This window comes from Vulpes vulpes, chromosome 2 (assembly GCF_048418805.1).
Source record: "Vulpes vulpes isolate BD-2025 chromosome 2, VulVul3, whole genome shotgun sequence".
NCBI lineage: Eukaryota > Metazoa > Chordata > Mammalia > Carnivora > Canidae > Vulpes > Vulpes vulpes.
The window spans coordinates 163,282,200-163,302,601 of NC_132781.1; the positions used below are offsets into that span (position 1 = coordinate 163,282,200).

General features: G+C 56.3%; 1 protein-coding gene across 2 annotated transcripts in view; it reads right to left on the bottom strand.

Annotated features, from left to right (window-relative positions):
- PDPN (podoplanin) overlaps positions 1-5,938 on the bottom strand; it is a 30,008-nt gene extending 24,070 nt beyond the window's left edge. Inside the window, exon 1 of one of the 2 annotated variants that reach the window (XM_026011949.2) lies at positions 5,059-5,938. In XM_026011949.2, the coding sequence (XP_025867734.1) occupies positions 5,059-5,125 (67 nt within the window). In that variant the 5' untranslated portion in view covers positions 5,126-5,938. The remainder of the gene's footprint in view (positions 1-5,058) is intronic. The other variant, XM_026011948.2, reaches the window with a different exon arrangement.
- Positions 5,939-20,402: the final 14,464 nt, after the last annotated feature.

Genomic DNA, 20,402 nt, shown 5'->3' on the forward strand with positions numbered 1-20,402 from the left:
CAACTCCAGATTGTTCTACTTTCCATGCATTTGCTCAAGCAATCGCTCCTGCCTGCGTTGCCCTTCCCTGTCACCTTGTCCAACCAATCCTACCATTTTTCACAGCCGAGACCAAGCCCTTGTGCCCCATTAGGCTTTTCCTGGCCATTGAAGGCCAAAGAATCTCGTCTCCAAACGCTTAGTGGCAGTTAATGGTGTTTGCTGCTCAGGACGTGCCATTTTATGTTGTCTCCTATGTTCTTTTTTACAAGTACACCACACACATCTATCTTGCTGCCCACTCTGTGCTTCTCTAAAAAAGTTCTTTTTTTTTTTTTTAAAGATTTTATTTATTTATTCACGAGACACACACAAACACACACACAGAGAGAGAGAGAGAGAGAGAGAGAGAGAGGCAGAGACACAGGCAGAGGGAGAAGCAGGCTTCCTGTGGGGAGCCTGACGTGGGACTCAACTTGAGCCTCATGACCCAAGCCAAAGGCTGACACTCAGCCCCTGAGCCATCCAGGCCGTCCCCAGAAATTGAATCTTATTACGGGGTGACCCAACTCAGATGCTTCCATTTCACAGTAGCCAAATTGACAAGAGGCCAGGAAACCAAAGAGTTTATTTGCGACAGGAGACCGTTTTCCAAGGCTACGCTTGTTTGCTGTCCGAGGCAGGCCCTCCTCAAGAGGAAATACCTGGCGCACATGCCACAAAGACAAAGGGTGCAGCTCTTGGGTGTAATACATTTCCAGACTGTGATGGAACAGGGTCCCTGATTCATCATAGGACAGTCACCGTGGCTGAGACCCAAGGCCACCCCACAGGACATCTTGCACACGGGCTGTAGCAGGGGCTCCATGTGCCTTGCCTGACTCACAGTGCAGTCACTCGACATGTGCTTGCTAAACATATGAACTCCTTGGGCAGGGCGGGTCTACCGCCGTCAATCCTCATCCCCTTTCTCTCCCTCTCTAGGTTCTAGGCAGACCGGCACCTTTCTTCCTCAGGCAGGATACTATTCATAAGCCAACAGCTTTTTAAGTCGGTTGTGTTTTACTCTCCTGGACGGAGACATTGTAAGGAATTGTAGGAAGCACCGCATTCCCATCCGTACCGTGTTTGCACATCTTCCAGGACCCGCTTCCCTGCTTCCCACCCGTAGGTCCCCGACACCCCTGCACGCTACGAATGTTAACACCGTCGGTTGTTCCCCCGTGTGCCCGGCGGTACCCCCTCTGCTGTCGGAGGCACAGGGAAGCTCTACCCCCTGGATAGAGGAGGCCCACCTTCCTCGGGGGAAAGGTGATTATCCCTTCAATCGGTTTGTTGGGTTTTTGGTTTTCTCCCTACGTGATATTGAGTGTCGCCCCAAACAACTTCAGTTTGCAGCTCTTCAAGACAACTAAGGGAGCCAGGTGGCCAGGTCTGCAGGGCCCCCCGGACTTGGCGAGATTCCCCTCCAAAGACAAATCCACCTCCTCGGAGTGGGTCACAGGCAAAGTCGCTGGGCCAGACAAGAAGCAGGGGGAGCTCAGCCACCCCAATCTCTGAAGCTCTGGGGAACACTTGCCTCAGACTGGCCTGCCTGCTTGGTGGGTCCTGGAGGGTCCTGGTGGGCCCTGGTGGGCCCTGGTGGGTCCTGGAGGGTCCTGATGGCAGCCAGGACTGAAGCAGCCGCTTTGTTGCCTAACCTGGCTCCAGCTCCTAGCCCTCGGGGAAGATGTCTGCTCTCTTTCCTTCCCCAAAAAGTTTGAAGGAATCGATAGGGGAAGGATTCAGAATTTCAATCAAGCATTCTTTAGCTCTTGCCCACCCCTCGGGAATCCCAAGGCTTATCTCCCTTAACTGGTGACTCAGCTGCAGAAGTGCTCCCCACCGGGTCCCCCCAGTCACTGGATTCCCCTCCAACAAATGGCTCACGCTGGACCCGTATTTCCTTGGGGGGCTTCGGGGTGGCGGGAATGTCACGGCTTCCTTGAAGAGCCTTGGGAGATCTTGTTTCGATTCCCCAAAAGGGTTTCACAAGGGCACTGCTGGCACTCGAGTCTTCTCTGTCTTCCCCTGAAACATTTCCACAAGTTGTAACCTGGCGTGCATGTTCTTAGAGCCAGAAATATGACAAATATTCAGATAAGCCAATGGAATTTAAAGCACAGGTCCGTTGCTCTGCTGGCAAGGGCTTGGGGAATGCTTTGTAGTCAGGTGTGACTCTCCAACGTGCGCACAGCTCCAATCCTGCACCTGGCTCCCCACCGAGCGCCCAAGAGGTGCTGGGTCACCATTTGGGGAACGAAGCCATGAGTCCTATTGTCACGCACCACGACATCCTCACTCCTACAGGCACTGATGGCAAGCTCCAAACGGAAAGGACTTTTGGTACCTTTACATTCTTGTTTGTTTTCACGTGTAAGGAGCTTAAAGGGACATTCACCTCTAATTTCAAGGTCGACCGTTAGTGTTTATGGGGCTCTGTAATGTCCTGGAAAGCGCTTGGGGTTTGGAGGGAGACCCATTTCTGAATCCCAGCGCTGGCATACTCTGGAGATAAGGATGTGTAATTTAAGGAGTTGTAAGGATTGAAGGAGGGAACTGTGACACTCCGAGCACACGGTGGGGGTGGACGTGGCGGGGAGGTGGTGTCCTCCCTACTTGGCCAGATGCTCACTGTCACGCCAACTGTCACACCAGCATCTGGGCTCTTGTCAACCCACTGGTATGGAGCGGCTACACCAGCAGGGACCACTCACTTCGGAGGCCGGAGAAAGAGAGAAGGGACCGCCTACCTCTGCCTTCTTCTCCGAGTCCCGACTTAGCCTTGGCACGCTCGGATACTTCTTAAAAAGTTGCTTTTCTCCGTTAAACTCTATTTTGGATCTCATTCGCCACGGTAACGGGAGCACCTCCCTCCCAAAGACTCCAGCGGACCCGGTGTTTACTAAATGCTTGATCGATGCCTTAAGCGCCACAAAAACTCTTAGCAACTCGAAGATCTCCCTAAGTCACTGCCAGGAGTCTCGGGGAAATCACAGGGAAATTTGTTTGCCGCATGATTAATCCTGGGTGGACCAGTCCCGGGAAATCACATGTGGGCTTGCGGCAAGCAGCAGCCTGCAGGATTTCACAAAATAAACGGACTAGCGGAGGGGCCCCGGCCTGGGTGTTTTGGATGGAAGCTCAGAGCCGGGGCGGGCCCGACAACCGAGGACAAGGCCAGATGTGCGGACCACGGGGCTCCCTTGAATCCACTCAGCTCCAAAGAGACAGCACATGGGACCAGATTACAAAACGGAACCAGATTATGCACTAGATGGGGGCGCCCCAGTGGGGAGTAGGACCCTGGGAGAAGGATAATAAAATTCATCACCATAATTACCCCCAGCCCGGCGCCGCCGCGAGAGCCACAATAGCTCAGCTCAATGAACTTATTCATCCATATTCCCTTGGCCTCGGTCATTATTCTCGGACAAAACCCGTCCTGGGCCTCAGCTGCTTGCCAGCAGCCCAGCAGCTCAGCATCCCCTCACAGCCAGCCCCAGCCTGGGGAGGAGGCGGGGCGGGGGCGGGGGTGTCTGTCCTTAGCCCGGGCAGATTCTAGCTCCAACGGTGGCCGGTGATTCTTTTTTGTTTTCCAGACCAGGTTTGGAGATGCCTAGGTCAAGCCCAGCCCTTCCGCTACCCGCTCCCCACCTCTGACTTTCAAAAACTGGCTTAAAGCTGATTCCAGCCAACCCTTTCCTAGGAGGAAACGGAGGATGCTGCCCAGCTGCTGCCTTTCCTGAGCTGAGCTGGGATGTGGCTTGCTTTGGGGGTCTCCCACCCCTTGCCCCGGGGAGCACAGGCCGGTGTCATCCGCACTCAGTCTCGCCAAAAGGGAAATGTAACCGAAGAGCGGAGCCGTGTGTGCGCCGGTGGAAAGAGAAGTTCCAAAGATAGGCCTGCCACGAATAGCCCAGGGGCCTGTAAAGATAGTTGCTCAAGGCCCTTTGAGGCAGACAGCCTGGCAGAGAGCAGTGCACCCCGTATAATTTCCCCAGGCCACGGAATTATAGGTGCCTGGGTCAGGTCTGTCCCTCCCGCAAAGCACTCCCTCCAAAGGGGGATTTTTCTGGTACTAGACCCACCTCTGTTCTCAATCTGGAAAATACAGTTTACCTTTCAGCAACCCCCAACTCTAAAGATCACTGGTTCGCTTACGGTTCCTTCAACCAATATTTAGTGAGCAAGTACTACGTGCCCGATATTGCTTTGGCCCTGGGGATCGGGGCCGAGACAGCACTCTGCTCTGGGGGGCTTATATTCTATTGGGGAGAACAGATTAAAGTGAAAGCCCAAGAAAAATCAAATGTCGACACCTGTGCACGGATGCCACCAGCACAGCACACCGGGTGGAAAAGAGCCAGATGGGAAGAGGATGTGAGAGTTGGGGTGGGGGTGGGGTGGGGGGCAGGGGAGCTCCCACCGTCACACCTGACACAGGTCAGGTCCAAGGAGACGCCAACACTCCTTCGGTCATTGACGTTGGCCGAGTCCAACACATGGCCCCAAACCAACTTAAACCCACAAGGTTCACAACACTCACCCGCTGCCTCCCGCACGTCCATCCTTCCACACGCACCATCCTCTCCCTGGAGCCTAGCGGGGCATCCAGCGGGGTGGTGCATGGAGTGTAAGACCTGGCAGGTCTGAGGGAGCCCACCGGGAGCCCCCTCCCCCCCAGCACTGCTGAGTGTCCCCCCATACAGAGGGTCGGCCTCTTCTGGGGCCCTGCGCACCCCTCCCATGCAGCCCCATGGGGAGCCCAGCCCCGCCAGCACAGGGCTCCCGGCTCCCACCCTTAACCCCGAGTGAGGGCTGAGCAGCAGGTTGCAGGAGGTCGCCCGCCCGGAGGGATGCCCCTGGGCCCCACCTGCTGCCAGCACCGGCTCAGCCCTGGGCTCTCCTTCTCCGGGCCCCTGGGCCCGCGGGCACGCACAGCCAGCTCCCCTCGGCTCCGCCGGGCAACCCCGAGTTCAGGGCCCAGGCGTTGGGCGAGTCCCAGAGCCCCGTCCCCGCGGCAGGGCCCGGGCTTACCTCCTGCTGCCGGGACCCGGAGCCCCGCACCGCCCAAAACCAAGAGCAGGACTGGCACCTTCCACATCTTGTCGGCTGCCCGGTCCCCTGGGGGCCAGCGGTTGTCTCGGCGCTGGGGGGGCTCCAAGCTCTGTGGCCAGGCCCGGCCCCGGGAGCCAGGGAAGAGGGGCTGGAAGGCCGCGGGGAGCAGGAGCCCCAGCGCCCAGGGTCCCCAAGCTTCTTCCTCCCGCAGCCGCTGCCGCTGAGCTGACTTTGCTGCTGGAAACTTTGCGAGGAGCGAGGAGCCCGGAGCCGCCTTTATCCCGGCGAGGGCGGAGCGGCCCTAAGGGGTCCCGGGCTCGCTGGGCCCGCCCTCCGCCGCCGTTGGCCGCGCCAAACCCCGACCTCAGGCCAGGTTTAAAGTTACAGGGCGCAGGAGCCGGAGCCCCCAGGAGAAGGGGGCACGCAGGAAGCAATTCAGTTTTGTAGAATATTTTACTTTGCTAGTTTGATTTAAAAAAAAAAAAAAAAAAAGACTAAGGCACAACCAGTGTTGTTGGGGTTTTTTGGTTTTTTGGATTTTTGTTGTTGTTGTTAGAAGTAAACTCTTCCTTGCACGGCCAGCAATTTTAGAACCAAGCATGGGATTGTTCTTGTAAATATTGAATCCGATGGCTTAAAAAAAAAAAAGTGGCCGCCTCGTCTGGGTGGGCCGGGGGCGGATGGGGCCGGTAAACTGTTCCCTTGTCCAGGGACCAGGGGAGGCGGGCTCCGGCGGCGCCCGGGAGAGCCGGTGGGGTGTTTGGAGGACTCGCTGGCTCCGGCAGTGATAGAAAAAGGGCTGTTTGAGGTCTGCTGGTCCTCCCCGTGGATGCGGGGCTCGGCTCGCAGCCCGTGAGGTGCCGCGCAGGCGTCAGGACCCACCTGGCCACCGTGGCCCCTTCCAGCCCGCCCCCATCCCTGTTCCTCCTGGAATTCGGCCCGTAATCCCCCTTTACTGGTTTCAGCAATCCCTGCCCTGATCTCGGTACTGCGTGTTAGCAACAAGGCAAACTTGTGGGTTTCTTTTTAACTTTCCTTTTGAACTGTTGGAATTCTTTTAAAAAAGAAAATTTTTTAAGACGAGGGGATGGGGACACGGCCTCCACCCGTTCCCAGGTGCCACAAATTCGACTCAACAAAAAGAAGCTGCAGACAAGGCCCCAAAGCACCTGACCTGCGTGAACACCGGCTATTTTCAGATCCTCATCTCAGACCCTGATTCCAAATTTATTCTGTCGTAGGAATCACAAGGGGGAAGTTGCTTTAAAAGCTCAGATTCCTGGGCTCCACACCCAACTCCTTCAATCGGGCCCTTTGGGAATCCACGTGTTGAGCCGGCGTTGCAGGAGAACTTGTCCACAGGGGTGTTTAATAAACCACGTCCTGTGACCTGGCTTCTCAAACCGCGTGTGAAACACTGCGGTGTGGTCACGTGCAGGTGCGCTTCTGTGGGTCGGGCGTGGGGAGATTCCCTATTTCTAAAGATCTAGACACTGTCTTATTCTGGGGCTACCTACAAGATAGGAGCTGATATCTGACCTAAAGACGGGAAAGGGACCCAGGGGTCAAAGGGCTGAAAATGTAAAGATAAAAACAGATGGAGAAGATAATGGGGCCGCCTCCCCCATCTTGTTAAGAGCTTAGTATTACTGCATCTTCAGGCATGTTCCTTCCCACACTGAATGATCCATTATCATCTGCCCAGCCTATGAGATGGAGAAAAGATGCAAATCTCCTCTAAAGTAAAAGAAAAAAAGAAAAGAATAAGAAAGATTGAATAAAAGAAAGAAAAAGATCATCTTCCCTTGGCAACGGGGAGGAAATGAAGCCTGGGTGGGAGAGAATGGGTTAAAATCAGCTCATTGGGAGGGCTGCTTGGGGCTAGGAGGGAGGAGAGAGAGATGACGCTGGTCTTGGGCTTAAGGGGTAGGAGCTGGGATGCACCCGAGTGACCCAAGGTTAGGCCGAAGAAGGTGCAGTGAGACGTAATGGAATTTGGAAGCCTGAGACCGGCCCAGATGAGAGGAGGAAGGAAACAAGTAGAGGACCTGCCAGGAGATCCCTCCATTCTTTGAAATAATTTGGGCTCCAAAAACAGTGCCTAGTAAGGTAACCGTGACTTTTACCCTGTTCCCCAGGAACTCTAGTACTATCTCATTTAATCTTCAAAATACTCCCTGGGGCAAGAACACTGATAGTACCTATTTTATGTATAAGGGAACGGGTTTCCAGAGTGGTGTCCATGGCCGGCGATGTGTGGAGGACAGGCTGGTTAGAATGAAGACCCTGAGGGGCTCCCGGCTGGTTCTTTCGGTGGAGCGTGAGGCTCTTGATCTCAGGGTCCTGAGTTTGAGCCCCTCAGTGGGCATAGACCTTCTTTAATTTTTTTTAAAATTTTTATTTATTTACGATAGTCACACACGCACAGAGAGAGAGAGATGCAGAGACATAGGCAGAGGGAGAAGCAGGCTCCATGCACCGGGAGCCCGATGTCGGACTCGATCCCGGGTCCCCAGGATCATGCTCTGGGCCAAAGGCAGGCGCCAAACCGCTGCGCCACCCAGGGATCCCTAATTTTTTTTTTTAATTAAGACACCGATCTGGGCCCCATCCCTGAGTTTCTGATTGTAGGTCAAGAGAAGGGCCCAATAATTTGCATGGCTAACAAGTTCCCAGGTGACACTGCTGGCCCTGGGGCCCCACCTGGAGAACCACTGGTTTAGATGCGCCGCACACAGTCTAGGGTCCTCTGAAGGGAGTGGCAGGAGCATTGTCCCTCTAGTGCACAAGGCGAGCCTGTTGATAGCGCTGGGTCTTGTTTAAGGATCTAGACGGAGAGGTCTGCAAGTTGCTTTGAGGGAGCAGGAGTCCCCCGAGGGTCAGGCTGCAGGAGGAGAAGCTGCAGAGCCTCAGCACCTGACACGACACCCTCCGGCCTGAGGGATGCTGAAGAGCCGAGGCCCGGATCTCTCATCCTCCCTGCCTGCTCTGTGGCCTCTGCTTGGCCCGAGAGCTTCCCCACGCTGCCCGGGAAGACTTCTCGAGCAGCTTCTCTTGCTTCTCAACACACACGGCTCCAGAGCTGAGATGCCACCCCAGACGGTATCGATATCCAAGACACCCCTGTGCACGATTTCGTGTGTTTGGGTGCACAGGCTGGGTTCGAAACGCATTTAGCAGGAATGAGATGAGGCTGGGGGCGGGGAGTGCGGTGGGACTGCGGGAACCCACAGCAGCCTGGCTTGCTGGAAGGAGCCTCGGGGTTTTAGGATCCAAATTCAGTTCCACGGTGGCCTCGGGCACGTTTCTGGTTCCTTAAAATGGGGATGTCATCCCTGCCGCGGAGGCCTCTGTGCGCAGCCGGCAGTGTAACTGCCCTGATGGCTCTGATGGTTGTTTCTGCCAGGCCTGCCCAGCGCACCTGTGCCCACCTGTGCCCACCTGCGCCCACCTGCACGCTCAGCCAGCCATTCCGTCAGAAGTTCTTGACACGGGCCCAATGGAACTGGTTCTTTTTCCACCTTAGCACACCCAGCTGGGCCAGTACCGAGGACCTGTTAGGTGCCCCCCTCACATTGGGCCTTATTCCTAAAAGCCGTCCTGGATCCCTGTCCCGCTCCCGGGGCCCTCGGACCCCGCTGAGGAGCCAGGTCACCTCCCAGGTCCCCTCAGGAACTGGCGTCTGCACCAGGCCCCTCCCTGGAACCTGGGTCCTGCCATTTCACCAACGATGGGGAGCTGGCTCGGGCTTGTCACTCTGCTCTCCCAAGGACGCCCCCCCCCCGCCCCGGGCCGACCGCCCGTCTTGTTGTCAGAATCAAACTTGTGCCCTATATTTCAATGGGGTGCACACAGCTGTGCTTGTGGACCCCCCGGGAAGAAGTCTGAGGAACTGGGTACCAGTCATTGTTAGTCACAGAGTGAAATAAGTGTTCGCTCAGCAAAGGTAGGACAGAGTAAACACTTTGTAAAGAGAAATAAAGGGAAGACTGACTATAATCGGAAAAAGCACTTCATGATACGACTGGGTAACATTGAGGAAGTGCTGACCATGAAAAAATATATATAAAAATCTTATCTATATGGGCACCTGGGGGGCTCTGTCAGTGAAGCATCTGCCTTCTTCTCAGGTCATGATCCCGGTGTCCTGGGATCGAGCCCCACGTCGGGCTCCCTGCTCAGCGGAGACTCTGCTTCCTCCCCTCCCTCTGCCTGCTGCTCCCCCTGCTTGTGCTCTTTCTCTCTCTCTCTCTGTCAAATAAACAAATACAATTTTTAAAAAATTATCTATGAATTTCAATCTATACATTTTGACATTTTCTTGATAGAAGATCTGGGAAACTTTCCAGTTACACTTAAAAAGAGTCAGCATCACTAACAGACATTTTTTAAACTCATCTTTATTATTTACTTATCTAAAAAAAAATGTTTAATGTAAACTCTACACTCAACGTGGGGCTTGAACTCATGACCCAGATCAAGAGTCTCAGGCTTTACCAAGTGAGCCAGCCTGGCACCCCTATTCTTTTCCTTTTTTTAATGGTGTGCCTTTATCAATTTTTTGTTAAACATTTATTGAGGAAAACGTGGGAAACGGGAAAATAGGAAATTTATCAGATGTCCAGATTTCCTTGTGTTTGTTTACCATTTTTTCTTTTGACATTCACGTCACATTTGCCTAGATTCACCACTTCGTTTATATTTTGCCCTATTTGCTTCCCTGTTATCTCTGTATCTAAAACACTCGGGTGTTGGTTTTGATCTGAATCACCTGAGAGTAAAGGCGATCATCCCCTCTAGCCTGAAGACGTGGGGCGAGTTCCCTAAAGACAGGGACCTTGTCTTGCTGCAGTAGGATTAGCCAAGTCACAGAATTTAACACAAGTGCAATACTATTATCTCATCTACAGCCCATATTCCAATTTTGACAGCTGTCCTTTGTCAGCTTTACAGATTTTTCCCCCCAGAATCAAATCCAAGGCCACACACATCCATTGCATTTGGCTGTCCTGCCTCCAGAAGATTTGGGAACGCTGCCTTTCTGCGTCTTTCTCGAGCTTGACGCTTTTTGAAGACAACAGGCCAGTTATTTTGTAGAACACCCTTTGGTCCGGGTTTACCCGATCTTTCCTGGTGATTAGGTTCAGGTATACACGTTTGGATGGAGGACCGCGGAGGTGACCTGTGCTTCTTCAGTGCATCCCGGAGGAGGCCCAAAGGACAGTTCCCAGCGCAGGCGAGCAATGACTTTGATCCCCGCTGTGAGGCCTTCTGATCCTGAATTTATTTTTATTTTTTACTTTTTATTTTTTTTTTATCATTGAAGGCGACCACATTCATTTATTTATTTATTTATTTTAATAATAAATTTATTTTTTATTGGTGTTCAATTTGCCAACATACAGAATAACACCCACTCCCGTCAAGTGCCCCCCTCAGTGCCCGTCACCCATACCTGAATTTAGAAAAAGCCAATGGGAGACACGCTTCACCCTTAACAGGATGTATGTAAAAACAGGGGGGAAAAACGCTGTATACACTGGCAACCTGAGCCTAAAGAGATTTTTTTTCACCCCTAGAAAATGCTCCAGGATAAGACCTCGGGGATTCGCCTGAGGAGTCGCCTTTCTTTTGTAAACAGGAGAGGGCTAGTTTGTGAAGATGCTGATTTATCCCTCCCTGCAGTTTGAGGGAACACTTATGGGTGTTGAGGATTTAAGAAATCGCTCCCTTGCTGGCGTGCCCCTGGGGAAATCTGTGCGAGTCCCCAGTTTGAAGACCCTGCCCTGTCCCTCTGCCTGGCTGGTCCTCCTCCCAGCATTAGGGCCACCCCCCCCATCCTGCTTTAAAAGATTGAGCCCAATGTCATCGTTGCCGTCGTCTTCTTCTTCTTTCTTCTTCTTCTTCTTCTTCTTCAAGTTTTTTTTTTTTTTTTTTTTTTTTTTTAATGATAGTCACAAAGAGAGAGAGAGGCAGAGACACAGGCAGAGAGAGAAGCAGGCTCCATGCACCGGGAGCCCGACGTGGGATTCGATCCCCGGTCTCCAGGATCACGCCCTGGGCCAAAGGCAGGCGCCAAACCACTACGCCACCCAGGGATCCCTTCTTCAAGGTTTTACTTATTTATTTGAGAGAAAGAGAGAGAGCATGAGCATGGGCAGAGGGAGAAGGAGAAGCAGACTCCCCGTCAAGCAGGGAGCCCGACCTGGGGCAGATCCCAGGACCCTGGGGGTCACGACCTGAGTGCCCCCGCCAGGCGCCCCAGCCCAGTGTCTTCTGAGCTGTGGTGCTCCCCTGCCCCCTTGGAGACCATCCTGAGCTCCCTAAAGCCAGGCGCTTACTGATCCATTTATCTTTGTAGACGTCGCCTCTGGTTTATGCTGCATAAGTTGTTGCAAAAGGAAAGGGATTTTATCTGGCCCATCCAGGAGACACACACACACACACACACACACACACACACACACACCCTGCCCTGGCCCGGCCCAGCCCAGAGACTGAGTAAGTGGCACAGGATACCCTGCAGGCCAGCCAGTCTATGCAGAGTGACCCTGAGGGCAGATCTTGATAGGGCCACCAGGGGTCCTGGCTTCACAGAGGTCTCCAGGACGGCGGAATCCCTGGGGTGCCACAGACTCGGTTTACCCTTTTCATCACTTTGTTTGGCCCAGCAGCTGCGGGCTTCATGCCGCGGTTCGTGCACTGTCACTCTGACGCACTCCCTGACCTGCTGGGCGCTGCCGGGGGCACACGGGGCGCGGCGGCGGGGACACCTCCGGGGCGGCTGCAGCTGGGTGCTCCGGCCACAGATGCGAGCCGGGAAGCCCCAACCCCCGGGGCAGCCGCTGCCCTCCTGGCTTTGGCGCAGGAGGACCAAGGCTGAACGCATCAGGCTTTGGCTTGAAGCAAGAAGGAAACCATTCAGCTCTGGACCAGCAGGGCCTGGGGCTCGTGTCCTGGGGCCGCCCCGTCGGGGCCCGGGGCTGGGAGCTCAGAGCTCGGCCGCCAGGGCTAAAGCCAAGGAGAGCTCGCTCGGCCACCGGCCGTCTGCCCTTTTCCACAACAACAACTTACTTATTTACAATCATTTATTGATTCCCCCCCACCCGCCCGCCCCCCAACAAAGGAAAAATTGGCTGAAATCGTAGGATTTGAGTTCCGCTGTTTGGGGCGGTTGCGAGGAGAGGGTCGCCGATTACTTTTATGGGTTGGGAGCATGGTCAGTTTTTTGTTTGTTTTGTGTTTTGTTTTGTTTTATTTGGGTTTTTAAAAAAACCGACACCGCGTTTTTGATGGACAGACAAGCATCGGGGAGGAGGGAGGGCGACGTTTCTTACAATTCTGGCCGAGCCACACAGAAAGCTCCTTTCACTGCCCTGCTCAGAGAGCCCTTCATTATGGAGACTCGGCTCTGCTCGGAAAACAATCCGAATGAATGCGGCTCAGTGTAGGAGGCTGTGAAGTCGGGCAGGGACAGGGCCGGGCGGCCGCTGTTTACCTTACGGCGCCCTCCAACACTGCTGGCCTTGAAGAAATCCATCTCCTGCTTTCTCTCCCTCAGTTTCCCCGGGTGGGAACTGGAGCTGAGCCCGTGGAAATGTTGGTGATGAGGCCCCGGCGTGTCGGCGAGACCACCGGCCTGTGAGGCATGACCGCGTGCCGACGGCTTGAGCAACCTCACCCTGCATCCCACCGGCCCCTGCTGGCACACTGAGGGCAGGGTCAGCAAACCCCCAACCACGGCGCACGTGCTGCCCCAGCCCGGGATCCCCAGGCCAGGGCCGCCGGGGGCATCCCCAGGATGAGGAGGCCGAGAGGCCCAGAGGACGAGCCTCTCCCCGCCCCACCGCCTCCCTCCAGTGGATACGATCCCTACGGATCAGCCTGGATTTTGTCGGTATTTTGAAATCTTTTGTTGAGGTCCCAAATCGGTTTTAATCACCGTTCAGGAATCTAATTCAAAAAATTCAGACGTCAGTGTCTGCCAAGAGGTGGGTTTGGCCATGATAGGAAAACAGGAAAAGGCTTAAAGCTTAATAAAGCTGGAAGAAAACAGCTTTAATGTTAGCGGTCCAGTACCCGGGCCCCCGCCCTGTCCTCAGCTGCCTCCTGATGGAGCAAGGACTGTCCTGGCACAGGAGCAGCGTGTTTACGGACCCCCTGAGGTGGGCGACAGGCACAGAACGGTGTCTGGGACACGTTACTGGGGGGACCTCCCTGTCTCCCTCGGCGGAGCCAGGGCACCCGGTCATCGTGTCGCTGCTGCCACCACACGCAGTATTATGCTCTGGTTAACAGCTGGCTATGGGGGCGCCTGGGGGCTCAGCGGTTGAGCGTCGGCCTTGGGCTCGAGTCGTGACCCCGGGGTCCTGGGATCGAGTCCCGCCGGGCCCCCTGCGGGAAGCCTGCTTCTCCCTCTGCCTCCGCCCCTCCTCCCCACTTGTGTGTGCTCTCTCTTTCTCTCTCAAATAAATGAATAACGTCATTGTTGTTTTTTTTAAGATGGTCCTGGGATCGATCGTGACCTGAGCCAAAGGCAGACGCTTAACCAACAGAGCCACTCGGGTGCCCCTAAATAAAGAAAATCTTAAAAAAAAAAAGAGAGAGAGAGAGAATCATAGTATTCGGACCCAGGTTGGGTTATTCTGGGTCCAGTTATCAAGCGTGCTAGCAATTTGATGGTATGACCTGGCTGCGTCCACACTGTGGCTCTTGGCCCAGCCGCCCGGCTCCAAAGAGAGCTCTGGACCCCCCGCGCTAGGAAAGAGCAAAAAGAAACTGTGGAGGCTACAGGGACATGACGGATGTTTCTGACGTGAGAGGGAAGAGTTGAGACACTCGGAAGGAGGAGAAGGGGAGAGAAGAAACGCTGCCCGGACCCCTGGGCCCTCCGCCCGAGGTCGGGGGTGACGGCCGGAAGACAGAAACCCGGGACACGCCGAGGGCTCATTCAGGGACAACGTGGATCCGTGTTTTGCTTCCCAAACCCCCCGACGGGGCAAGGAGGAGGACATGTGGCCCTGTAGCGGGAGGTGAGGTGTCCCCAAGGAGTCCAGGGAGGTGACCCCGAAATGGCACAGCGGGTTCCCCAGCGTGCGAAGTCCCTTCCGGCTCCGCAGGGGCAAGGGAGATGCTCAGGGAGGCTCAGAGGCACCCCAGGGTGCCAGCGGCTGGGCCGGGCCCACAGCGGGTGCCGCTCGCGGCTCGAGAGCAGGCAGGGCCACTGCCCCTGGTGGCCACAAGGTCACACGACAGGCCGCCGAGCGAGCTGGACACTGGGCCAGACGCTGGGCTGGAGCTGGGGGGTCACCGCTGCGGCCCCCGCACCCCGGCCACCCGCACCCGACCTCACGTGGGCAGGGCCGGAAAGACTAAGCGCCTCTCTCTCTCTCTCTCTTTTATTTTTTTTTTAAAGATTTATTTTTATTTATTTATGATAGTCACAGAGAGAGAGGCAGAAACACAGGCAGAGGGAGAAGCAGGCTCCATGCACCGGGATCCGGACATGGGATTCGATCCCGGGTCTCCAGGATCGTGCCCTGGGCCAAAGGCAGGCGCTAAACCGCTGCGCCACCCAGGGATCCCTCTCTCTCTCTTTTAAAAGAGATTCTATGTATTTATTTGACATAGAAGGAGAGTGCCCAGGAGCAGGGGGCAGGCAGAGGCAGGACCCCCGCCCCCCACGTGCCCCTGGCCGGAGACGTGCCCTGAGCCAAAGCCGAGGCAGCACCCGCGGGGCCACCCCGCGCCCCTCACTTCGCTCACCCTCCTGCCAACCCGTCACCCGCCGAGTCCGTCGGGTTTTACGTTTTTCGTTTCTAAAAGTTCCACGTGGTTCTCTCCCCGATCTGCCCTGGCCAGTTTTTATAGCCTCCTGTTCTTCGTTCATTTTCAATCACACATTTTTTTTCTGGAAACATTTTATACTTTATATATATATATTTTAAGATTTTACTTATTTATTCATGGGAGACACGGAGAGAGAGGCAGACCCAGGCAGACAGAGAAGCAGGCTCCGTGCGGGGAGCCCGAGGCGGGACTCGATCCCGGGGCCCCAGGGTCACGCCCTGAGCCCCCAGGCGTCCCCATACGGTGTATTTTACATGTTACTATTGTACCGTGAGACGGGCCTGTGATTCTGAGCCAGCACCTTGTTAGCTCTGCTGCTCTCACTCCGTGGAGCTTGTTGCCTCGAGCATCTGGGGATTCTCTTCCTGTGAGCCCACGTGGGGGTGGACGTCACCTGGAGGGACCCCGAGACCCTAAACCGGGCCGCTTTCTTCCAGGGAGGATTAATGTTCGCTTTTCTCAGCAGCCCGAGGCTGCCTACCAGGCCGGGCTCACCGACCTCAGCCAAAGACCCGGGGCTTAGGGTGGGAGTGTGGGGGTAGGGTCTCCCCGCAGCAGAGGCGTCCTGCCCCGGGCCGGTACTCACACCATCCCCACCATCCCCACCGCACACGTGCTGACCGTGCCCACCCTGCTGCCATTTTCTCACCCCCCCCACCCCCGCCGCCCCCGAGCCTGGAGATTGTCCTTATTTTCGTATGAGCCTACAGTGGTCCGTGCACGTCGGTTGTAATCTCCCTGGATCCAGTTGTACTGCAGTAGGAGGGGTCTGTGGGGGAACCCATTGGCCACACTCCCCTGAGAAGGGGTCAGTTGACTTTTAACGTTTGGATGGAACCAAGGACAAAGTCTGACGAGAGCAGCCTTGTGCCCCTCGCACTTCCCTGAGACCCGTTGAGAACCGGAGACCTTGCCGTCAACAGGGTCCCGCTAGGACTCGACCCCGTTGCTCTGTGTTCACTGCCTCGACCTTGTGCTCCTGCTCCGTTATGGAAGGCGACATTGGTTTTCCATTGACTGGCGTGATAGAAAGTCCTTTTTTTTTTTTTTAAGGAGAATTAATTTGTATATGAAAAAAATGATTCGATTTGAAGAAGATGTTGAATAAACAACAGAACAGGCTGTAGCCAGATGTCGCAAAGATCGAGAGAATGGGGGTTGGGAGACTGTGTCTTCCTGGTTCCTCAGATCCGCGTCCCCCCCCCCAAAAGCTTTCCTTGTCGGCCCAGCCTCAAGAGCTTCGTGGCCAGTGCCTCTCAGCTGATCACCCCCCGTATTCCTATCACGCCCCCAACTCACCCCACAGCTCAAGCAAGCGCTTTGAGGACAGCCAAAGATCCCAAAGCCAACTCCCCGCAGACTGTCTTCCCTTATACTTTTTTTCTCTCCCCATGAGTCCTCATCTTCCCATATGGCCTCCCCATGAAAGCTTGTCTCCCCCAGGAGATCGTGTCTCCCCACGTCCCCCCATGAGATCTTGTCTCTCCACATCCCCCCATGTCCTCCCATAAGACGTCATCTCCCCCCTGAGATCGTGTCTCCCCACATCCCCCCATGAGATCATGTCTCCCCACGTCCCCCCATGTCCTCCCATAAGATGTTATCTCCCCCTGAGATTGTGTCTCCCCACGTCCCCCCATGAGATCTTGTCTCCCCACGTCCCCCCATGTCCTTCCATGAGACGTCATCTCCCCCCTGAGATCTTGTCTCCCCACGTCCCCCCATGAGATCTTGTCTCTCCATGTCCCCCCATGTCCTCCCATAAGATGTCATGTCCCCCCTGAGATCTTGTCTCCCCACGTCCCCCCATGAGATCTTGTCTCCCCACGTCCCCCCATGAGATCTGGTCTCTCCACGTCCCCCCATGAGATCTTGTCTCCCCATGTCCCCCCGTGAGATCTTGTCTCCCCACGTTCCCCTGTGGGATCTTGTCTCCCCACATCCCCCCATGTCCTCCCATAAGATGTCATCTCCCTCCTGAGATCTTGTCTCCCCACATCCCCCCATGAGATCATGTCTCCCCACGTCCCCCCATGTCCTCCCATAAGACTTCATCTCCCCCCTGAGATCTTGTCTCCCCACGTTCCCCTGTGGGATCGTGTCTCCCCACGTCCCCCCATGAGATCTTATCTCCCCATTTCCCCCATGTCCTCCTGTAAGAGCTCGTCTCCCCACCAAACCTCGCCCCTCCCCGAGTCCTCACCTCCTCTCACCTCCCCTCGTCTCCCCCAGGAGATCTCCTCTCCCCACGTCCCCCGGTGATCCTTGCCCTGTGTCCCACGTGTAACTGGTGTGCTCACGGCGCTTGGCACGCTCTGGCTTTGTTTGGACATGGAAACGAGTCGACGGAACCAGAGGGACACAGCTGGACGTGGAGGCAGGGGTCAGAGGAGGCCACGGAGGCGGCCGCGGTGACGGCAAACAGGCCGCTGCTCCCGGACAGGCCGACAACCGGAGGGAAGGCGTCCAGCCCTCAGCAGCTTGCCTCTTGGCCGAGCATTTGTTTGTCTCATAAACGAGCTCGGGGCTTCTATTTCTTGGGAAGTTCGTATAAACACGTTACGGTGCCGAGCGCGCAGCCAGGAGGCCATCTGTCCCCCGCGGGCCTGGCCGCACGTGCAGGGCGAGCCCCCCTCCCGCACTCGCGGAGGAGCCGGGGCGACGGGGAGCTGCACACCCAAGGGGAACCGCTGGCTGGCCCGGCCTCCGGCCTCTCGGAAACCGCTCATTGTGTCGGAGGCTGTCCCATGCCGCACTCGGTCATGCCGAGGACCCGGAGGAGCCTGGCGGGCATCGGGGCTCCTGCGGAACCGGCTGCGGCCCAACGGCTTCACTTATCGGGACTTTCTTTCCTTTTCTCAAGTCACAGCTGTTTTTAAATTCATGTATTTGAGCCAACACCTGCCGGCGGCCTCCGGCTTGGAGTTGAGGAGCTGAGCTGTGCAGCCGGACGGTGGCTTCCAATCCCGGCCCCGCCACCTGCTCGCCGGGGACCGCGACGTCCAGGCCTCTGAAGCCGACGTGCCTTGGCTGCTTGGGACGCAAGCGGGGCCTGCTGCGAGGGTGACGGCGAGGGATGACACGACTCCTGCGGGAACTGGCCCACGGCGTGGCCCGCGCTGGGCGCTTAATGACATATGCCGGTGGCCCTGACGATGGGGCACATGTCACGTCCTCCGTCAGGCTCCGGGGACACCAGCACCTGTGAGAAACGTCTGTCGCCCACAGGGGCTCAGAGAACACCCACCAGATGTAGCAGGTGGCGGTGGAACAGAGAACCGGCCGAAGAGGGCCGGCGTTAGTGAGCAGCCCGTTCCCGGCGGCGCGTCCTGGGAGGGAGGTGACCGGCGGGTGGCCGCGGAGGCCCCGAAATCGCCCCTTCTCTCCGCAGAACGTCCTGCCCCGTGCGTGAAGCCCACTTGGCCCGCGACCTCCTGCGGGGTCCCCAGCTGGGGCGGGTGCTCTGGCGCCTGCCTCGGGCAGGAAGTAGTTCCGAGGCCCTTGTGGCCACACGTCTTGTGCCACTTCTGTAGTTTGAGAGCGGCCACTGTGTTCTCCACCTTCCCAGCGGCCCGTACTGGGAGGGAGGCAGCCTCCGAGGTGCTGCCGGGAGGCCCAGGCCGCTGGGACGCGCCCTCCGTCTGGCGGGTTGCGCCGGGGACCGGACGAGGCCGTCCGCACGGACGGAAATGGTGGAGCCACTGGGGGCTCGCCCCGTCCCCCCTCCCTCTCCCGCCCTCATCACTGCAGGGGGTCCAGCTCCCCATCACGAGCACCTTGGGGCAAGCAGTGGAGCCTCCGCGCGCACCGAGCAAATCCTCGCTCCAAGTGAGCCGGGAGCCCACCGAGGCTGGGCTGACCTCTCGACCGACGTCCCTTCAGAGACCCTGCCTCGTAGTCACCGGCAGCCTCGCTCCGATTCCTGACCCTCGGGAGTGACACCGGGCGGGTGTGGGTGTGCGCAGCTGCTAAACGCGAGACCAGGTGTCGCCCGGAAACAGATGACGACCACAGTCTACCTCCCGGGCGTCCCTACGACTCTGAAGGGGAGAGAAGACGACGCTGGCCGGCTGCCCACACTTCCGACGGGTGACGGGATCTGAGGGGTGACAACCGGGAGGCTCAGCTCCACTTTGGGGGACGCTGGTGCTGGTGCCGGACACAGAGGCAGACCCGAGTTCGACTCCTGGTCGCTGCTGCTACTTCCCCCCGCGTGATCCTGGGCACCTCCTTGAACCCTGCGAAGTCTCGGCCTCTTCGTTTCGTGAACAGAGGTCATCGTGACCACGTGGAGTTAAGGTTTAAATGAAATAAGGCGGGTAACGAGCTTAAGGATAAGCGTCCCCTCGTGTGCTAACTCTCCATATGACTTCGTGCCATCTCTTTTCTTTCTTTTCATCTTTTTCTTTCTTTTTTTATTTATTTATTTGTCAGAGAGAGAGAGAGCACAAGCAGGGGGAGTGGGAGAGGGAGAAGCAGGCTCCCCGCTGAGCAGGGACCCCCCTCCCCCCCCCAGTGCAGGACTTGATCCTGGAACCCTGGGATGATGCCCGGAGCCGAAGGCGGACGCTCAACCGACTGAGCCACCCAGGCGTCCCTGCCATCTCTTTTCTCACCATGAACTTGCCAAAGGTGCTGAGGGACAATGTCTTCATTGCCCCCCCTCCCCATCATTCACCTACCTTAGGGTCGGGGAGGGAGGAGGACCTCGGTTTTGAAAGCTAAGTGGGATGTGTTTATAAAATCGCGAACACGTTTGCCTGTTGGAAATCACCCCACACTTCACTTTAATCTGCGCAACCACAAGATAGACCCCACACGTGGGACATGAACACGCATGGACAACCAGCTCTACTCATTGGTTGGACGACGTCTGGGATAACTGGTCCCCTTCAGACCCGGTCCTTTTATTTTTCTAATTTCCAGGGAGGATAGAGCCTGATTATTTTATGGAGAGTCCTTCTCGAGCGATGCCTCCCTAACAGACATCCAGGCGCTTGAAAGCAAGCATAATGCCCGGTATTAAGTTTGCTCGGCTAATTTTAAATCTCTGGGCATCCATCATGTACTTAGCTCTAAATTATATGGTGGATCTGGGTTTTTCTTAGGCCTCCTCATCCATGCAGCAGGTAAATAAAACAGCCCTGTGAAGGGACCATAAAAAGCCTTGTAAAGGCCCAGTGTTCTGTCCTCCTTGGCAAGGGCTGCAAGTCGCCCGTCCGGGAGAGCTGTCATTGCGCAGCCTGGCGGTCCCGGGATTTGGGACCATCCAGGGTAAATAACGGCCCAGGTTAGTGGAGGCCACCGGCCCAGGAGGCCCTCAGTTCCCCGAGCCTCCCCTGCAGCTCCTCCGAGCTCCCGGCTAAATCCTCCATCATCAAAATCATCCTGCGTCTCCAGAAGTCCGGAAAAATCTCTGCTGGGCACAGCCAATGTCCATCCCGGCCACGGGAGGGCGCCGCAGGGCAACGCCC